The 18,002-nt window shown below is 44.3% G+C and overlaps 1 protein-coding gene across 2 annotated transcripts in view; it reads right to left on the bottom strand.

Annotated features, from left to right (window-relative positions):
• Positions 1 to 15,256, bottom strand: part of actn3b (actinin alpha 3b) — a 44,040-nt gene extending 28,784 nt beyond the window's left edge. For both annotated transcript variants that reach the window (XM_080860152.1, XM_080860151.1), the window contains exon 1: positions 14,871 to 15,256. In XM_080860152.1, the coding sequence (XP_080716278.1) occupies positions 14,871 to 15,005 (135 nt within the window). In that variant the 5' untranslated portion in view covers positions 15,006 to 15,256. The remainder of the gene's footprint in view (positions 1 to 14,870) is intronic.
• Between the last annotated feature and the right edge of the window lie 2,746 nt (positions 15,257 to 18,002).

Genomic DNA, 18,002 nt, shown 5'->3' on the forward strand with positions numbered 1-18,002 from the left:
GAGCTGCTATCTCGCTCTCTCTCTCTATCTCTCTCTTTCTCTCTCTCTCTCTCGCTCTCTATCTCTCTCTCTATTTATATCTATCTCTCTCCCTCTCTCTCTACCCCTCTCTATCTATCTATCTATCTATCTATCTATTTATCTATCTATCTATCTATCTATCTATCTCTACCTCTGTCACACACACGCTCTGTCTCTCTGTTTCTCTCTTTGCCACACAATCACACACCTAAATGATTAAACTGCAGTGTGATGACACGATTATTGGATTACAAATGTACTTTATAAAAGCATACCCTCCCCTCACACACAAACACACGCACACTAACACACTCCCCCCCCCCCCCCCACACACACACACACACACAAACATAGGCACATTCACACACACTCACACACTCACACACTCACACACACACACACACACACACACACACACACACACACACACACACACACACACACACACACTCACACACACTCACACACCACACACACACACACAATATGACTCCTCCCTTACCACATGATGTATCAGATGGCTTCGGGTAAGGGTTTTGTTCGAGTATCAGTAAAGGGGTTTATATTTAGCGTTAGATGTCACTGAATCAGGTAAACAGGCCACACGTATATGCTGCATGAGTCTCTCCCCTTCCCCCCTTCCTAAAGTCACACAATGTTGCCCACAATGTGAAGGCACCTAAAAAGGTATTAAACTGAAACTAAGAAGGCACCTAAGTGAACACTATGTGAAGGCAACTAAGAAGGTACCTCAGTGAACACTATGTGTAGGCACCTAAGAAGGCACCTAAGTGAACCAAGTGAAACATGTTCTTTCTCCAATTCCTAAAGTCACCTAATGATGACTCAGAAAAACATCATTTAGACAATATACACTATTATCTACAACCATACAAATGGCAACACACGGCAGAAATATACTATCTAACCATACATTTTTCAGGCATTTCAGCTTCAACTCTTTAAAGAGCAACCACCGATCAAAATTAAGTGAACACCAAAAATGACAAAATTACCCAGCAAATTTGTTGAACTTGAACTATGACCCCAGTTTTATTTTCGTATGTGTGTACGAATCAGCATGCGAGGACCAGGTGTGTGTCATCCACAGCCCGCGGGGCAATAAACATGTTTTATAGCTGATTTTCTCCCTGTGGTGGGGAGGTCATGGGAGGTGTGTGTGTGTGTGTGTGCGTGTGTGTGTGTGTGTGTGTGTGTGTGTGTGTGTGTGTGTGTGTGTGTGTGTGTGTGTGTGTGTGTGTGTGTGTGTGAGCTGGTGTGGGTGAATAATGTTGCTGCAATTATGACAGGTGTGAGAGCATGACCTAAGTCCAGTTTAAAATATCCCTGGGGATGTCTATGTCTGTGTGAGTGTGTGTGTGTGTGTGCACACGTGCAAGGTGGGTGTATATTGAATGGAGTGTTTGTAAATTGTTACCTTAGACACTGCCATCAACACTGTGAAAACAAGTGAAACTTCTGTCAGCCTGATTTATTTTATTTTAAGGCGTATTACTGTCTTCACACTGATTATGAGGTTTCTGATTCGCTGAAATCACTGCTCTCTGATTGGATATTTGGATCAGCTAAGGGGCACTGTGATTGGTTGATTGAGACTATTTACAAATGAAGTGATTCAGGGCTTTGCCACACTTCAGCGTTTAGTGACAGGGCATTCGACCGCTTAAGAGGCCTTTCAAGGCCGTCAACAGCTCTTTGAGTGGGAGCTGAGGGCCCTTAGAGCTGGGTGTCCACGGGGCTTAAAGCACTTAATAGCAGACGGCCAGTGTGTGTGTGTGTGTGTGTGAGTGAGTGTGTGTGTGTGTGTATGTGTGTGTGTGTGTCTGTGTGTGTGTGTGTGTGTGTGTGTATGCTGAGCACTTAATTGCAGACGGCCAGGGCCTTGTTCTAACATGCGCTCTTGTCACCCCCAACGACAACTACCTTCCATGGCTGTCGCGCTAAGTGCTTGGCGCACGGTGCTGCCAGGTCCCTCTTGGGCACTCAGGGTGGCACACCGCAGGGTGGCATTATGGATTTGGAGCCGGCGGGCCCTTTCTAATCGCTGCCAACGAGTCATGCCACCTTACTCCCGCACGCTCCAGCCAGCAAACCGTTCAGGCAACAATGCCAACAGTCTCTGTTCAAATATACACACACGTTCAGATAAACACGCACCCTCACACTCACACACACACACACACACACAAACACACACACACATACACACACACACACACACACACACACACACACACACACACACACACACACACACACACACATAGATAACCCTCCACTAATGGCAACCCTTCCAGGCCACTATGCCAGTCTCTCTGAACACTCCTGACACCAGGGTCAACTGCACTGACGGCTACACACACACACACACACACTCCACCACTGCACTGAGGGCTACACACACACACACTCCTCCACTGCACTGAGGGCTACACACACACACACTCCTCCACTGCACTGAGGGCTACACACACACACACTCCTCCACTGCACTGAGGGCTACACACACACACACTCCTCCACTGCACTGAGGGCTACACACACACACACACACACTCCTCCACTGCACTGAGGGCTACACACACACACATTCCTCCACTGCACTGAGGGCTACACACACACACACACACACTCCTCCACTGCACTGAGGGCTACACACACACACACTCCTCCACTGCACTGAGGGCTACACACACACACACACACACACTCCTCCACTGCACTGAGGGCTACACACACACACACTCCTCCACTGCACTGAGTGCTACACACACACACACACTCCACCACTGCACTGAGGGCTACACACACTCCTCCACTGCACTGAGGGCTACACACACACACACACACACACACGCACACACACACTCCTCCACTGTACTGAGGGCTACACACACACACACACACAGACACGCACACACACACTCCTCCACTGCACTGAGTCCCCGGGATAGGTGATAGGTGATTAGAAAGTGGGAGGGGTTTGAGCCGTTTGGACGAGCTCATTGGCTTGGTAATGTGTTAGGCAATCTCAGCAGAAAATTGAGCCCAGTCTTTGTATCCGTCAGTGCCATGCAAGAATCAATCAATCAATCAATCAATCAATCAGTCTTTGTATCCGTCAGTGCCATGTAAGAATCAATCATTCAATCAATCAGTCTTTGTATCTGTCAGTGCCATATAAGAATCAATCGATCAATTATTCCATCCATCTATGTATCCGAATGTGTGTGTGAGTGTGTGTGTGTTTGTGTGTGTATCCACACACACACACACACATACACAGATACATAGATATATATATATATATACGTATGACCGTGATGATAAAGTGTTCTTGTTGACAGACATAAATGTATAAATAAAAGAAACGCCCTTGTGGAATCAGCTCTAAGGAGGCGCTGAGACGTGCAGCTGTCACTTGAGAAAGAGGAACTCAAGGTCGTCGTCAGCGTCCTGGGCCAGATAAGACTGCATCACTGCAGGGGTATGTCACACAGCTCGGGGGGGGGGGGGGGGTACTCCTTCAACAGGAGGAGGAGGGAGGAGAGACAGATAGAACACTGTCACCATGTGAAAGAGAAGGGAGGGAGGAGAGAGGAGGGGGGCAGAAGTGGAATAGGGTTTAGGGAGAGGGGGATAGAGAGGAGAGGAGAGAGGAAGGGAGAAGTTGCGAGACAGAGATATAGATGACTTGTGACCTCAGGTAGTGGAGGACGGATGAGATAAAAGAGAGAGAGAGAGAGCTGAGTGGGAGAGGGAGAGAAAGAGATAGCGAGAGATAGGGAGAGAGAGAGAGAGAGATTGAAAGAGGAAAGATAAATGGAGAGAAAAAAGAAAGAGTGTAAGTAGTGGAGATATGTGGGGGGAGTGAGACGAAGCGAGAGAGGAGGAAGGGTTGGGGGTGTCATGACAGGAGTATCACCATGGAAACAGAAATACAGAGGAAAGATAAAATAGGAAAATGAAAAGTGAAAGACCATGAGGACACACACATTTACAACTAGCAAAACACACAGCAGGAAGAGCCTTGACCCCTTATCTCTCTGTCTCTCCATACCTGTTATCATAAGGGCCTTTTTCATCGCTCTCTCCATCTCTCCATCTCTCTCTCTCTCTCCTCTCTCTGTCTCTCTATACCTGTTATCATAAGGCCTTTTTCATCGCTATCTCTCTCTCTCTCTCATTTCTCTCTCTCACTTATTTTCATGTGTTCTAATTTTAAATTTTACAGACATTACATTCCACCAGTGAAGATGCCACGTCAGTCAGTCTGTGTGTGTGTGTGAGTGTGTGTGTGAGTGTGTGTGTGTGTGTGTGTGTGTGTGTGTATGAGTGTGTGTGTGTGTGTGTGTGTGTGTGTGTGTGTGTGTGTGTGTGTTTATGTGTGTGTGTGCTGCATAACATAGCTGATAACTGATATGATTGTAAATACACATGCGTAAATACGATATGTGCTTGTGTGTATGTGAGACCAGAGTAGGGTGTGTATGTGTGTGTGTGTGTGTGTGTGTGTGTGTGTGTGTGTGCGAGAGAACACAGAGTTCACATATCTGCTTTTATTGGATTTGGAAGGACCAGGAGAGAAGAGAGATTGTATAGATTGGACCCACCCACCCAAGAGCCTCTCTCTCTCTCTACCTCTCTCTCATTAAACTGCTCAGATGGATGGGATTGATGGCGGGGGGGTAAATTGGTTATAGAGGAGAGGGCGATTTATGGGAACGCCACAGCATCACACTGCTGAAGGAGAAAGGGTCTGATTTCAGAGAAGAAGGGAGTGACAGAGAGAGAGAGAGAGAGAGAGAGAGAGGGAGATGACAGGGGATGAAATTAGGTGTTGGAGAGAGAGAAACATTAGGTGTTGGAGAGAGAGAAGAGGAGAGGTGATGAGAGCGGGGGCGGGGGGGTAAATAAAAAATAGAAGAGAAAGATGGGCAAGAATGGACTGCTGTGTCATGGTCATAAATGTACTGACCAGTAAAGGTTATACGGCCACACATTGTGTCCAATCAGTGAAGTGAACAGATATTCCTTACCCAATCATAATAAAGAATCAACCAATGAAAATGATCATGAAGCCATTGTGGTGCATCTTATTAGGGTAACGGTCACAACCAATCACTTCGTCTCATCTGAGCATCGTTTCATCTATTCAGCCAACCACAGGCTCTCATTTGAGTATCTGACCCCTTGAGTGAGTTCACTTCCACAGGAACAGCTGCTGTGCACAGCCACCTGTCAATCAAAGCGCAGGACGTACTGTGGACTGCTGTAAAGGGCAGAGACGGGACCAAAAGCATTCTGGGCCATGGAATGTCTCCGGGTCACTATTGTCCAGGTTTAAGGTGGGGTGAGGTGACCTCCCAGGAAACAAAACTAAAAGTTGGGCTTGACTATGAAGAACTTAGACTTGGAAAGGTTCACGCTTAGGTTCTTGAGAATAATCATCTCTGTGTAGCAGCTGTTATGCAGTTCCTCTGTGCTTGAAGGGTTTCTTGTTTGTTGGTAAAAGTATATAACCTTCTCCGGTCCTTCTTCGAATCCTAAAATCTTTTTAGACGGCACCTTCTCTTCTCTGTCAGAGCCCAGCTCAGGAACAAAATGCACATCTTCAATGTACTGAACATTCCTCTGTGTGTGTGTCAATGACTGTGTGTATGACGATGAAATGAAAAGAAGTTAAATGAAATTGGCATGTTGCCTTTTGTTGTTCAGCCAACATCTGCTGTAACCGTTATGCAAACCTTTACAAATGTCAAACTAACTTGAACTTTGACGATTAAAAGCTTTACACCTACATGTGCCTTTGGACAGAAACCTACGTGTGGCTTTGGACAGAAACAAATGGAACTCAAAGTGAAGAAAACAAAGTTGTTTGTGTCTTTCACATGAACTTCATTCTCTTTCTCTTCATAGACTGTTGACGTTGTGCCGGTAGGACGGTCACATCGCCAACGTGTTGCCTCACTTGCATTATTTACATCAGGATATAGGCACAGCTCTTGTTACAGTGTGTTACAGTGTAATACCACAGTCTACTACAGTGTAATGACCACTATAACCCAGTCTACAACAGTGTAATGACCACTATAACCCAGTCTACTACAGTGTAATGACCACTTTAACCCAGTCTACTACAGTGTAATGACCACTATAACACAGTCTACTACAGTGTACTGACCACTTTAACCCAGTCTACTACAGTGTAATGACCACTTTAACCCAGTCTACTACAGTGTAATGACCACTATAACCCAGTCTACTACAGTGAAATGACCACTATAACACAGTCTACTACAGTGTAATGACCACTATAACACAGTCTACTACAGTGTAATGACCACTAGAACCCAGTCTACTACAGTGTAATGACCACTATAACACAGACTCAAGCCCACCATCATGCTACGTCTCTTCTCTTCTGTTTGATGATACAAACTGTGAAAGGAAAAAAGGAAGAGCTAGTAGGCTACACGAAAGCTGCTCTTGTTACAGTGTGTGCATATGTATTTGTGTATCTGTTAATGTTTGTGTGTGTGTGTGTGTGTGTTTGTCTGTCTGTTTGCCTGTCTGCCTGTCTGTGTATGTGTGTGTGTTTGTTTTGTGTGTGTGAGTGTGTGTGTGTTTGTGTTTGTCTGTCTGTCTGCCTGTCTGCCTGTCTGTGTATGTGTGTGTGTTTGTTTTGTGTGTGTGAGTGTGTGTGTGTGTGTGTGTGTGTGTGTGTGTGTGTGTGTGTGCACCCATCATTTGAGACTACAGGGATCTGTCTGTCTGTCTGTGTGTGTGTGTGTGTGTGTGTGTGTGTGTGTGTGTGTGTGTGTGTCTGTGTGTGTGTGTGTGTGTGTGTGTGTGTGTGTGGACATTAGACACTCCAATGCTGCATTCTGCTTCCTCAACACTTATCTGTTCAAATGTCTGACCACATAGCTGACCAATGACCTCTCTGACCATGAAACACACAAACACACACACACACACACACACACACACACACACACACACACACACTCCTGAGAGGCAGTTTATAGAAGCTCCCCTACATGGCCACTACTTCTGGAATAGTAACTGCCATTTGATCTCTCTCTTTCTCTCTCCTTTTCTCTCTCTCTTTCTTTCTCCCTCTCTCTTTCTTTTTCTCCCTCCTCTCTCTCTTACTCTTTCTGCCTCCTTCTCCCCTCTCTCTCTCTCTCTCTCTCTCTCTCTCTCCTTCTCTCTCTCTCTCCTTCTCTCTCTCTCTTGCTCTTTCTCCCTCAATTTCTGATGTTTGTGTCTCTCTCCCTATCTGTCTGTCTTTCTGAAAGATGCTCTAATTTTTCAGAATTATAATTATCAACACACCGTATTTTGCAGAAAGGCCTCAACACATTGAATGTAGTTTCCACTAACTAAACAAAAACTAAAACTAATACTCCCCTGAATATATCGTCCAGTTTCATGAGTTTCACTGCAGAGATGAGTGTGCATTCTGTGTCTTAACACTGGGATAATAAAAACAATAAATAAAAATGTTTTTAAAAATAGGAAGTATCAACTTGACATTAACATATACAACTGCATATATCTATATATTCAAACCATTTTATTTTATAAATCCATAAGCAGTTTGAGTCATGTAATTTGAGTATAGCACATCTTTACAACCATCAGGTCATCCAAAATGTTGGCATTATTCTTTCCTCTCATCAATTCAACAGAGTTATTAGCTTTTTCTCCCACACATGTTTAATTCTAAATCTACTCTCTGTGAGCTATATAATAACAAACTGTAAATCACAGACAGACCTCTTTCACATCTCATGAATCTGTAGTCTCTTCAGAACCTCAAACGCACGGCCTCTAACCTCCCCAAGCATTCAACTGCATAACCTTTACCCTTCATGACCTTTGACCCTAAAAAAAGCACCCTCAATATGTCCTCGTGCCTAGCCTCTCTGATCAATCAATCAATATGTCCTCGTGCCTAGCGTCTCTGATCAATCAATCAATATGTCCTCGTGCCTAGCCTCTCTGATCAATCAATCAATCAATATGTCCTCGTGCCTAGCGTCTCTGATCAATCAATCAATATGTCCTCGTGCCTAGGGTCTCTGATCAATCAATCAATCAATATGTCCTCGTGCCTAGCGTCTCCGATCAATCAATCAATATGTCCTCGTGCCTAGCGTCTCTGATCAATCAATCAGTACCACCAGGGTCTTGTGAGGTTTTTTTTGTAATTGCTGTGGCCAAAGTGACAATCAATGCAATCAATGCATCTCTTGCCAGTACCAGTTATGATTTATAATTAGGGTTGTTTTACCTTTTTTATTTTACAATTTTCATATTGAAAGTATACACATCAAGCATTCCAATAATGTCTTCTTTGTATAACCCCCCCCACCCCCCCCCCCCCCCCAAAAAAAACCCAGATGTTACAGGATGATCGTTATCGTCTTGTTATCGTCTTGTTATCGTCCTGTTATCGTCTTGTTATCGTCTCGTTATCGTCTCGTTAGCGTCTCGTTATAGTCCCACCAGCCTTTTGGGTTTCCCACCAAGCATCGTAAGCCAAAGTAGATCGTAGAACAACATTACAGTCATGTAAGCGTGTACAGTATATTATGTTGTTTCGAATGAAATGTTAAATGATAAACGGTTGAATGATTTAACTTTTTTACAAGACTTGAGAAATCTGTGGTTCCACATGCAGTTCTAGGTGTACATCTTGGATCTTGAACAAGGTCTCCTACAAGTACTGTATGGCCAAACCTTCTTAAGGGCAGGAGTTTGTGCATTATATGCTAAATAGAGGGCAAACCTGATCTGCAAATCATACACCCACTCCTATGTATCATAAGTGCAGGCTTTGAGCTTCATCCGTGGCAAAGATCACAAGTTCACTCTAAAATAGACAGCTCAGAACAGCTACCCCTCAAGGGCTGAGTCATGCTTCAATCAAGTGTGTGTGTGTGTGTGTGTGTGTGTGGTAAATACATATTTATGATCTGGGTAACATGTGCAACAGTTCAGATCAGAAATGAAATTTCAAAGCTCTTGGTAGTTGGCATTTAAATGAAGCCATCCACGCCTTCAGCACTGCCCTGCGGGTAGACTCCGCTAGCAATCAATTCCAAGTGGAACGCCACACTTGTCTAAAACTGGGGTTCTCTCCTGAAGGAGTTGAAGAATATAAGACGGTTTTGGAACAAGGAGACCATTGCCTGGAATTTACAATCTAAACACAAATGATTGTGGGGGATCAAAGTGAAAATCATCTTGTCTCTAAAACACTAATCCAGACAGGTTAAACTCTCAGAGAGAGAAAGAGAGAGGGCACACATTTGTACCTGTATATATATAAAGAGAGAGAGAGAGAGATAAAAAGAGAGGAGGGGAGAAAAGGAAAGAGGGCACACATTTGCACTTGTATATATATAAAGAGAGAGAGAGAAAGAGAGGAGGGGAGAAAAGGAAAGAGGGCACACATTTGTACTTGTATATATATAAAGAGAGAGAGAGAGAGAGAGAGAGAAAGAGAGGAGGGGAGAAAAGGAAAGAGGGCACACATTTGTACTTGTATATATACAAAGAGAGAGAGATAAAGTAAAGAGAGAGGGGGGGAGAGAAGAAGGAGAGCAGGAGTGAAAGAGGGAGAAAGATAAATAAAGTGAACAGGATAAGTTGCTGACAGGAAGGAATCACTTCACACCTAGACCATCAAATGTCAACTTCATTTGATCAGGGATGACAACACCTAAGTGTATTCACATTGGAAGGCTAATTGCAAGTCTGGCCTTGTACTATGTGCAGTGTATTTATAAACTCTAGGGGTGACCACCCACATCATGCCATTCACATATCCAGCTTACTCCAGTGAGCACACCGCATCACCCTTCTCTCAGAACCGACACATTTCATTGATATACCTCCATAACAAACAAAAACAATATAAGATGATTAAATGTCTGAGTTCAAAAAGCCCACCAAATGCCGACTGCACAAATAGTTCCCATAAAATAAATCAAGAGGTCAGATCAAAGGTGCTCACTTACTTCACACCTCAGAGGCGTTCAGTGCCAATAACGTCACCGCTGACTGGCTGACACCTCCCTCTTGTGTCCATCACAGCTTTTGAATGCCGGCTTATCTTACAGTACGCGTTCCTTACAGTCCCCTGAGTGAACCTAGGGTTCCTCACACTCCCCGGAGGGAACCTGAGCTCTGGATGCCTAAGAGACTCTCCGCAGGCCCCTTCAGAGGAGCTGGAGAACACGGATCATGTCTTAAGGCCAGGCAGTCAGAAGATGTTTTTCAGGGTCATTTTCCCTTTGCCCTTCGCTCTGTTCTTATACTACCAGGGAGATGACCCCCTGACCTTTAACCCACAGAGGCCCACCGCTGCTTCCCCTAGCTTGTCTCCCTTCCTCAAGTACTTCCTTTAGTACTTCCTGCCCTGCCCTGTTCAAAAGAGTGACAAAGGGCATGAAACCCCAAAAAAGATGGAAAACTGAATAATGATTGCATTGGGTAACTGTGACACACAACTGTCAAGCCCTTGGATTAATGCCATTACCCCTACTAGTGAGTGTGTGTGTGTGTGTGTGTGTGTGTGTGTGTGTGTGTGTGTGTGAGTGTGTGTGTGTGTGTGTGTGTGTGTGTGTGTGTGTGTGTGTGTGTGTGTGTGTGTGGTGTGAGTGTGTGTGTGTGTGTGTGTGTGTGTGTGTGTGTGTGTGTGTGTGTGTGTGTGTCTGTGTGTGTGTGTCTGTGTGTGTGTGTGTGTGTATGTGTGTATGTGTGTGTGTGTGTGTGTGTGTGTGTGTGTGTGTGTGTATGTGTGTGTGTGTGTGTGTGTGTGTGTGTGTGTGTGTGTGTGTGTGTGTGTGTGTGTGTGTGTGTGTGTAATGCCATTACCCCATGACTACAAATGAGGACATGGTTACAGTAATGCACTACTAGTTCATTATAATCATGAAGTCATTTCTTTGGCTCTTTCATATTGGCAAGGTTTTGGGAAGATTGACTTTTGTTTCAGTGACTGACTACATTTCATTAAAGGTCATTTGGCACGGTACTACTCAATTACTCAACTTGTCTGACATTTATGCGTGCAGTTTACTTTTAGAACCATGGGGGAATTTGGCTCGAATAGGGGAGAACCATCGAGTGACTCACTTTGACAGGCTGTCAATCAGTCCAACAAATGATGAAAGTGCAGCTCAAAGCACTGTGGAATTACAGCGCAAACAGAGAGCTTAAATGGGGAGAGGTGCTTTCATCAAGCTGTGAGTCTTATCAAAAAGTTGTGAGTCTTATCAAAAAGTTGTGTCGTCTCTATCAGCGGAAATGGGTGCATCTCTGTAGTAGAGGACAACAACTGCAACCTTGCTAAACTAAACCAGTATGGCAATATTTTACATCAGGGGTTCAAAATGTATTATAAACGCTGTGGTCCTCATGGAATCCCCAAAGGAGAGTCACAAGATCATCCTGTCCTGGTGATGAAGTCAGTGACATTCAAGCTTTTCATCAACACAGTGTTTTATGCCTCTGAATATACTCACTGACTAGTATCCTGGAGCACGTCTGGTCACTTCATACGTCCATACTGGATGGAATTCAGCCCCCCTACATGAGATTGTCTATTTAAAGGGCCACACAAGGCAAATACGCGTCTGACTTCCTAGTAACAAGTCGAGCCGCAGGGGAGGCCGGCGGACTAGTTGTCTATTTTGAAAACCTCTTTCAGAGCATCTCCTATGGAAACCATGTGTTGACAAACAGTTTGTTTACTCCTCCGCCCCTCCACACCCCACCCCACCCCACCCCACCCCAGACATCAGTGTTGAAACCCTCAGGGGGGGGGCTCAGGAGAACAGGTGTTTGGGGGTGTCAGGGTGTGTGTGGGGGGGGGGGGGGGGGTTCCACAATCTTCCTGCATATTCATTTCACTGCACAGAGATGCAGGGGACTATATTTACGCAGTGATATCAGCTCCTTGGGCTGTTCCTCCAGAGCAGAGCAGTGAGCTTTGATTGACACGCTGAGGTAATGTGGAAAGTCAGACTACACACGCACACATTCACACACACACACACTAGGGGTGTAAAAAAGAATCGTTTTGAATCGATGCATCGATCCAACAGCCGACGATACGATGCATCGACACGCCCGCAAGAGTATCGGTTTAAAAAAAAAAAAAAAAAAAAAAAAAAAAAAAATTTTTTTTTTTTTTTTTTTTTTTTTACTTTTTGTTGCTAGTGCACTTTGATGAGTATTTCTATTTTATAGTGAATGAAGTAGGCCTACAGGGGTATTTTTTGTTACCATTTGCTGCTACTAGTGCACATTTGCACTCATTGCACTGATTTTGTGGAGCATTGTCATTTTAAATTGAATTTACTACAGGCCTATTTTTTGTTACCGTTTGCACTGATTTTGTTGAGTATTGTAATTCTATAGTGAATGTGGTATAGGCCTATTTTTGTTACTTAACACTTTGTACTTTGTACAGTACTTTTTGATGCAAGGCCTTTCAGAATCTATAACAGGGGCATTATTATTTTTCAGTGAATGAGGTTGTCATAGGCCTAGGTGGAGTACAACTTTTCTACTTCTGTTATTGGCTGTTGTTTCTCAAATAAAATGCATAACGATATAACAGCTTTCATTGATTTATTTCAAATCTGAAACATTGTCTAGCCGGTAAGGTAAAAAAAAGAACAAATTAATCGAATCGAATCGAATCGAATCGTATCGTGGTGTATTCATGAGTATCGAAAATAATCGAATCGTTGGGTCAGGAAATCGATACTGAATCGAATCGCCATGATGGGTGTGATTTACACCCCTAACACACACACACACACACACACACACACACACACACGCACACGCACACTCACACACACACACTCATACGCACACGCACAAGCACACACACACACACACACACACACACACACACACGCGCACACACACACGAACACAAACACACATACACCTCCACCATCACATCACTACCTCTTCCAGTGACCCCACCCCTGGCCCCAAGGTCAGATGGAGATGAAGCGATGCCAACATGGCTAAGAAGCTTCCACTCGTTGCTGTTGGATGAAGCCTCAGTTTCCCTCAGTCTTGCTGCCATGATGGCTGGTGACTTGAAAAGAAGGCTAATCTGAGGCTGGCTAATATGTAGCGGCTAAAAAGGTCTAGCAGAGCAAGAGAGTGAGAAAAGCAAATAGACAGACAGACAGACAGATCGATAATTAGCTAGAATGCTCGCTAGCTATTTAGCTAGATGGATAGATATATAGAAAGATAGACAGACAGACAAATAGATAGACAGGCAGACAGACAGGCAGACAGACATATATATGGATAGATAGATAGATAGATAGATAGACAGACAGATAGACAAATAGATAGACAGGCATACAGACAGATAGATTGACAGATAGATATAGATTGATAGACAGATAGACAAATAAATAGATAGACAGGCAGACAGACAGACAGACAGACAGACAGACAGACAGACAGACAGATAGATAGATAAATATAGATAGAGAGATAGATGCTACTGGAGTTGTGAAGTTATAGGATGTGACTTAAGGGTTGACTTAAGTGCGGTGGTGGTAACCTGCAGGGTTCAAGAGTATTTTTAGAACATGTCTATTCCCAGTCCCAAACCAACCCTCATCACACTTCTCCCGGCACAGCCGGTGAGCTCCCTCTCTACCTCCCTCTCTTCTGGGGCCTGCCATCTGTTGAGCTCTCTCTATAGCAACTCAAACACTGGCCAAAAAACTGAAGGAGAAAGCTCAGTCTTATGCACATCAACTCTCTCCCTCTGTCTGTCCTTGTCCTTTACACAGGCACACACAAACTTCTACACATCACAACAACCCTCAATATGTAAACCCAGCTAACCATTTACTAAAACTATATGCACTGTGGCTAGCTTTGAGATAAACTTTAACAAGTATACTTTAACAAGTATTTAACAAGTATACTTTTCTTGTCAGGTGTCCTGTCAGGGTCTTCGTGTATGGTATATGAAAAGTGTCAAATTAGCAACAGTTGCCATGGTATAATTAATGTCAGGGGACTGGAACAAGTTTATTGATATCCAAAGATAGCTAAAGATTTATGATAGCAAGAGGACATCATCCTCTGTTCGAATCAGAATGCTATCCGTGACTAAGGAACGCTGACGTCACCTAAAAGCGTGACATGAGCCACACCGACTTCAAGGTCTGACAGCCTATTAAAAAGCAGCTGTCACGGTCATCAACAGCGCGACCAGCTGATAGCCACGGTAAGGAATCTTTAAGAAGCCGCCAGAAACTGTTCAACCGCTTAGTCCGGCAAACAGACGGAACAGTCTCCTCAGGGTGAATCATTTTTTGCCCGCGCAAATGTGGAGAAAACTCATTTGAGCATCAAGGACATTCACTCTCTATATCATTGAATACACAATCAAAACATACAGTCCGACAACAGTCCTATGCGTAATTACGCACGGAGGCAGTGATTTTATCACACTTCTTATGTATGGAGGTGCGTGTATATTTAGCACTGGACTTCTTGAGGCGCGGTGGGGGAGTATAGTGGTAAGACAACCCTGTGCAATATGTGCGCCCAACGTATCAAATCGAGAAGCGATTCCAGAATATGGAGAGCAGGTGCATCCATCCGGTGCCAAGATGAAGCCGTAGCCCGCGCGCCCATTGAAGTGCGACATTTGCCGCTTCATATCAGTTTGTTTTTAAATCAGGCTTGAAGTGCGCTTTACACCGGCTGGCCTATGAACTTGTGTGAGCGGAGTGTGACAGCCCTCCACCTACCTTTCTCTGCTGCTTCTCCCAAGCAGGGTCCAGGAGAAGATCCCTGTCCCAGTCATCCTCCTGGCCCATGTACTCTCCATCTGCAGATATCATGTAGCTATCGTAATGGTGTTGGGTTTCAGTGACGGTCGTCATTTTGCCGTCTCCGTCTGGCCCTCTTCGTTATCCCTTTTGAAGAACTGACTTTGGCAAGTGTCTGAACCTTCTACAGCTTTGCGCTCCGTGGGCTTGCCAGGACGCACGGTCAACAGTTTTGTTGCAAAAAGAGAGCGAGACGAGGCCGCAGGGGTCCAGACTCCGCTGGTTCGAGGTGACGGTGAGGAGAGGTGCTCCCACTGACGCGGTGTCTTGTGCTGTCCCACTGCTCTTTCCCTTGTCAAAAGTAACACACGTGACCGCACCCCAATAAGTAAGAGCGCACAGGCGCATGGGTATCAGTTTCGGATTCATAAAAGGTTCGAAGGGCGGGGTTGGTGCGGTCACACACTCGCCCAAACTCAGCGGGTATGACCACTGCATAGATGAGTGGCAGCACTTGTGTCTTGAGTTGAGCACCTGTTGCCCTTGGTACTTCTTGCAGCGGGCCTAGTCCCAAGCCAGGCTCTCCATTAGTAAACAGAGAACAGGGCGTCTCACTGCACATGTCACCACCGGGAACATTGCCATCAACACAAATTCGACTGGAATTTTCAGAGTAATATCGAACTGACACGTACAATAACAGAGAACTGTTAAGCTACTACTAGCAATATGCCTGTATTGAATCTGAGGTGTTTGTGTGTGTATGAGTGTGTGTGTGTGTATGTGTATGTGTGTGCGTGTGTGTGTGAATCTGTGTAATTAGAGTCTGGATATAAAGCAAGACTTTGCTCACCAGGATTATAATCTCGTATCGCTAAAGGCAGTTATTCTGCTTGGCCTGTACGTCCAACAGAATATGTATCAGCTCACTAACAGAAAAGTACCTCAGAAAAGCTTTTTCAGAAGACTCTAATAAACTTTATAAACAGATAGTCAAGATATACAGTCTGTAGGTTTCTATGCACATCGAATGACCTCCTTCACATAATCGTTTATTTAGATTTTTGTATGTTATTGTATTTGTTTCGGTGACATAACAATTTTCTATTAATAATTTGAATTTACATACATGTATAGAATTTACATACATTTTTAGAGCAATTACTGTGCTACTAAGCGGAGCCCAGACAAACTAATACACGAAACAGTCTCATTTCAGCGAGCAGAGAAGAAATTACTTGTTTTGTAGTACTGTTACCTGACCTCCCTGGTGAAAGTCCAGTGCTGGGTAAATGACACAAGCCTCTGATCATGTCTTCTTATTGGACATACTGAGAAGATGTCAGTAGTTCTGATTGGTCTGTCTATAAGGCACATGGTTCTGATTGGTCTGTCTATAAGGTGCATGGCTGGGTTTGCTCCTATTAATGAAATACACATTTGTGACCCCATCCTCTAGGTCATCATCCAGGTCATCCTCCAGGTCTTCTAAGGTCATCCTCCAGGTCATCTAAGGCATTTCAGTGTGAATCATGTTTTTTTTTTTGTCTTTCGTTTTGACCTGCATCTGTGCTGTGCTTCAATGTTCTTTTTCAATTTTGCACCGTTTTTTTTTTTTTTTTTTAAACTGTTATTCCAAAAATGCTATTCCATTAATGGTCAGCTATGCTTGATTTGAACAAATAAGTCCTCTGTGAGTTGACAGAAGTCTGTTTGTTTTGTAGTTTTACCATAATATTGATACAGAATCTTGAATTGACACAACCCAGTGCGGTTTAGTGTGATGGAAGAAAGAATCAAAACAGCATCCCTTTTAATTCCAATTGATTTATTTAGAGATTAGCATGCAGATGATAACAAATTGTACCCATGCAGACGAGGTAACAGGAGTGTACATTTTTGCCACAGACATGAGGTATTGCCATTTTATGCACCTCTTCAAAACATGCTCCATCTACTTCATCTACATGTAAAAGGCAACCGTTACAAATGACAAATTATAGGCATCCTATCGCCTGCAATAGAATTGTTTTCATGTTTTGATTATTGTACTTTTAAAAACACATTCATTGTTTCTCTAATGAAACTTTGCTGCTCAGGACACAAACGGGAGGGTTAACTTGACCAGACACACATCACACAAATATCATGTGGCTTTGCTACTAGCGAGAGGTAATGATGCCAGTCAAGGACTACACAAGAACACAACCAGAAAGCAGCTTTCTCCGGAGCGAATCGAGGCCGTGCCAGAGCAGGGACAGACCTGGGCCAGGTCCGGTTCTGGAGTAAGCTGCTTTCTGGACAAGCGTAACGGCTAGGCTTGTGATAGCCATCCAGTGCACAGAGAGTGTGGACATGGGGGGCAGTGTAGGGGGAGGAGGTGGCGGCAGCCATTTTGTGGTGAATGTGTGAACATACAAAGGGCATTGATCCTCTGTGGAGGATGTCCTAGCTCAGCGGAGTATGAAACACACCAGTCAGACAGCAGAGGGTTAGGAGCTGACTCGGTGGAGAGGAGAACAAAATTAAAAAATAAATGAGTCAAGCCCTGTGTTTTATATCACAAAGTGCGTTTAAAAGTTAGCTCGCTATCTCCGGAAAGTACTGAGACTGACCTTTAACCTTTCCTCTGCTGTGAATGTCAGCAGTGCGTTATTCATGTTCAAAAACAAACAGAGGTTCAAGGCTTTGTGAGTTTGAAGCCATTGACCCTGAATGTATTTTCTTCAGTATGTTTAGCAGAGTTAGCCAGCTAACAGCTAAAACGTCGAGCCAGCCTGGTGATATAATTTCTGGTTGCGGAGGAAAGCAGGGAACCACAAATCCTACCCTGGTGTGTTGAAAAGGAAAACTGCCTCCTCGTCCAAATCTGAGCAGAGGAAGTGGTTTCCTAGATTGCATTGCTTTTAGGTTCACCGGTGCTTACTTGATAGCCACTTCACCAAGGCTACCCAGTAAAGCCCAAACGCACCAACTCACCAGAGTAGGAGATGAAGACCCCTGCTTAACAGGTCCCTATGGAGTCGAACACCATTCAAGGACTCAGTACCCTATGGAGTCGACCACCATTCAAGGACTCAGGTGGAGTCTCCACAACCAGGGCGGTGCAGG

Source organism: Sprattus sprattus (genome assembly GCF_963457725.1).
Source record: "Sprattus sprattus genome assembly, chromosome: 21".
NCBI lineage: Eukaryota > Metazoa > Chordata > Actinopteri > Clupeiformes > Clupeidae > Sprattus > Sprattus sprattus.